This window comes from Mandrillus leucophaeus, unplaced genomic scaffold (genome assembly GCF_000951045.1).
Source record: "Mandrillus leucophaeus isolate KB7577 unplaced genomic scaffold, Mleu.le_1.0 Scaffold241, whole genome shotgun sequence".
NCBI classification, from domain to species: Eukaryota; Metazoa; Chordata; class Mammalia; order Primates; family Cercopithecidae; genus Mandrillus; species Mandrillus leucophaeus.
This window is the reverse complement of record NW_012102488.1, coordinates 2390919-2391995: the sequence shown is the minus strand read 5'-3', so window position 1 is coordinate 2391995 and position 1077 is coordinate 2390919. Positions and strand designations below refer to the sequence as shown.

General features: G+C 31.4%; 1 protein-coding gene across 1 annotated transcript in view; it reads left to right on the top strand.

Annotated features, from left to right (window-relative positions):
• Positions 1–1077, top strand: part of LOC105541618 (golgin subfamily A member 6A-like) — a 16275-nt gene that overhangs the window by 5385 nt on the left and 9813 nt on the right. The window contains exon 7 of the mRNA XM_011982725.1: positions 910–956. Within this exon, the coding sequence (XP_011838115.1) occupies positions 910–956 (47 nt within the window). The remainder of the gene's footprint in view (positions 1–909; positions 957–1077) is intronic.

The window sequence follows — 1077 nt, the reverse complement described above, 5'->3', positions numbered from 1 at the left end:
AACCATTTTAATAAACTAATACATGTGAGAGTATTCGTTGAAACAAAAAGCAGTTTTAGTGGACAGTGTTATACTACATTTGAAAATCAAGGAGAAGTTTATGCAACTTAAAATGTTTACAAACTGCAATGCAATCTACTGTTTGTGAATGTCAAAGTATTATGAGTAAAAGTATCTATACAATCACAGAGTTATATTTCCTCACAAGGTTCTTTACAAAGAGTGAAATGTGTTTTTATACCTCTCAGTTTCAGTTAGAGGCATATTTTGTGCCATATTTATGTTATGTGTCTATACAGGATGAATGAATTATTTCAGTCATACATTGCCTAAATCATAACTTCATGATACTTGGGAAAGAATCAACAGTTAAAACTTCATGAAGTTCTAATATCTGTGTTCCAAAATACATCACAGTATTAGGATGTAGGGAGAGATGTATGTGCGCTCCCTGGGGTGTGCAATTCTAGTTTACTAGACCATCTGTATTTTTAGCATTTGGCATCCTCATGATACTTTTATAAATATGACATTAATAGGAGAGCAATAATATGATTTTACAGATGAAATAACAGATTTGCCTGCATTCACTGAAAGAATGCAAATATTGGTCCTTCAACTGACTCTTCCAAATTGTATGAATTTATCAACGTATTGGATAAACCCAGTTTCAGAATGATAAAGAAAAACTGTTAGACCAAATAGTGTGGCTAATTAACAGTGGTACGGTTTCAAATACCACTCTTTATGTAGGAATTTTGGCCTATGTTTCAGAAAAAACTAAAAAGAATGGAAATCCTATGACAATAACAAGTGTTTCTTCAAAGCATGCAGTCTTTGCAATACCTCATTCAGCCAAGTATTTGTTCTCTTCCTCATTCAGTATAAGGCAGCTTTCAATTTGCTTAGAAGGCAACATTAGGTTAGAGATCATCAGAAATATAAAATTTGAAAATGTGAGTTCAACTGAATAAATTTGAATTTCTGTTAGAAGAATCAAAATACCTATTTAAAGATTGCAATATATGGTCATTATTTTTAAAGTTTTTGATTAAACCTGATAGGTTTTCCAGAAAT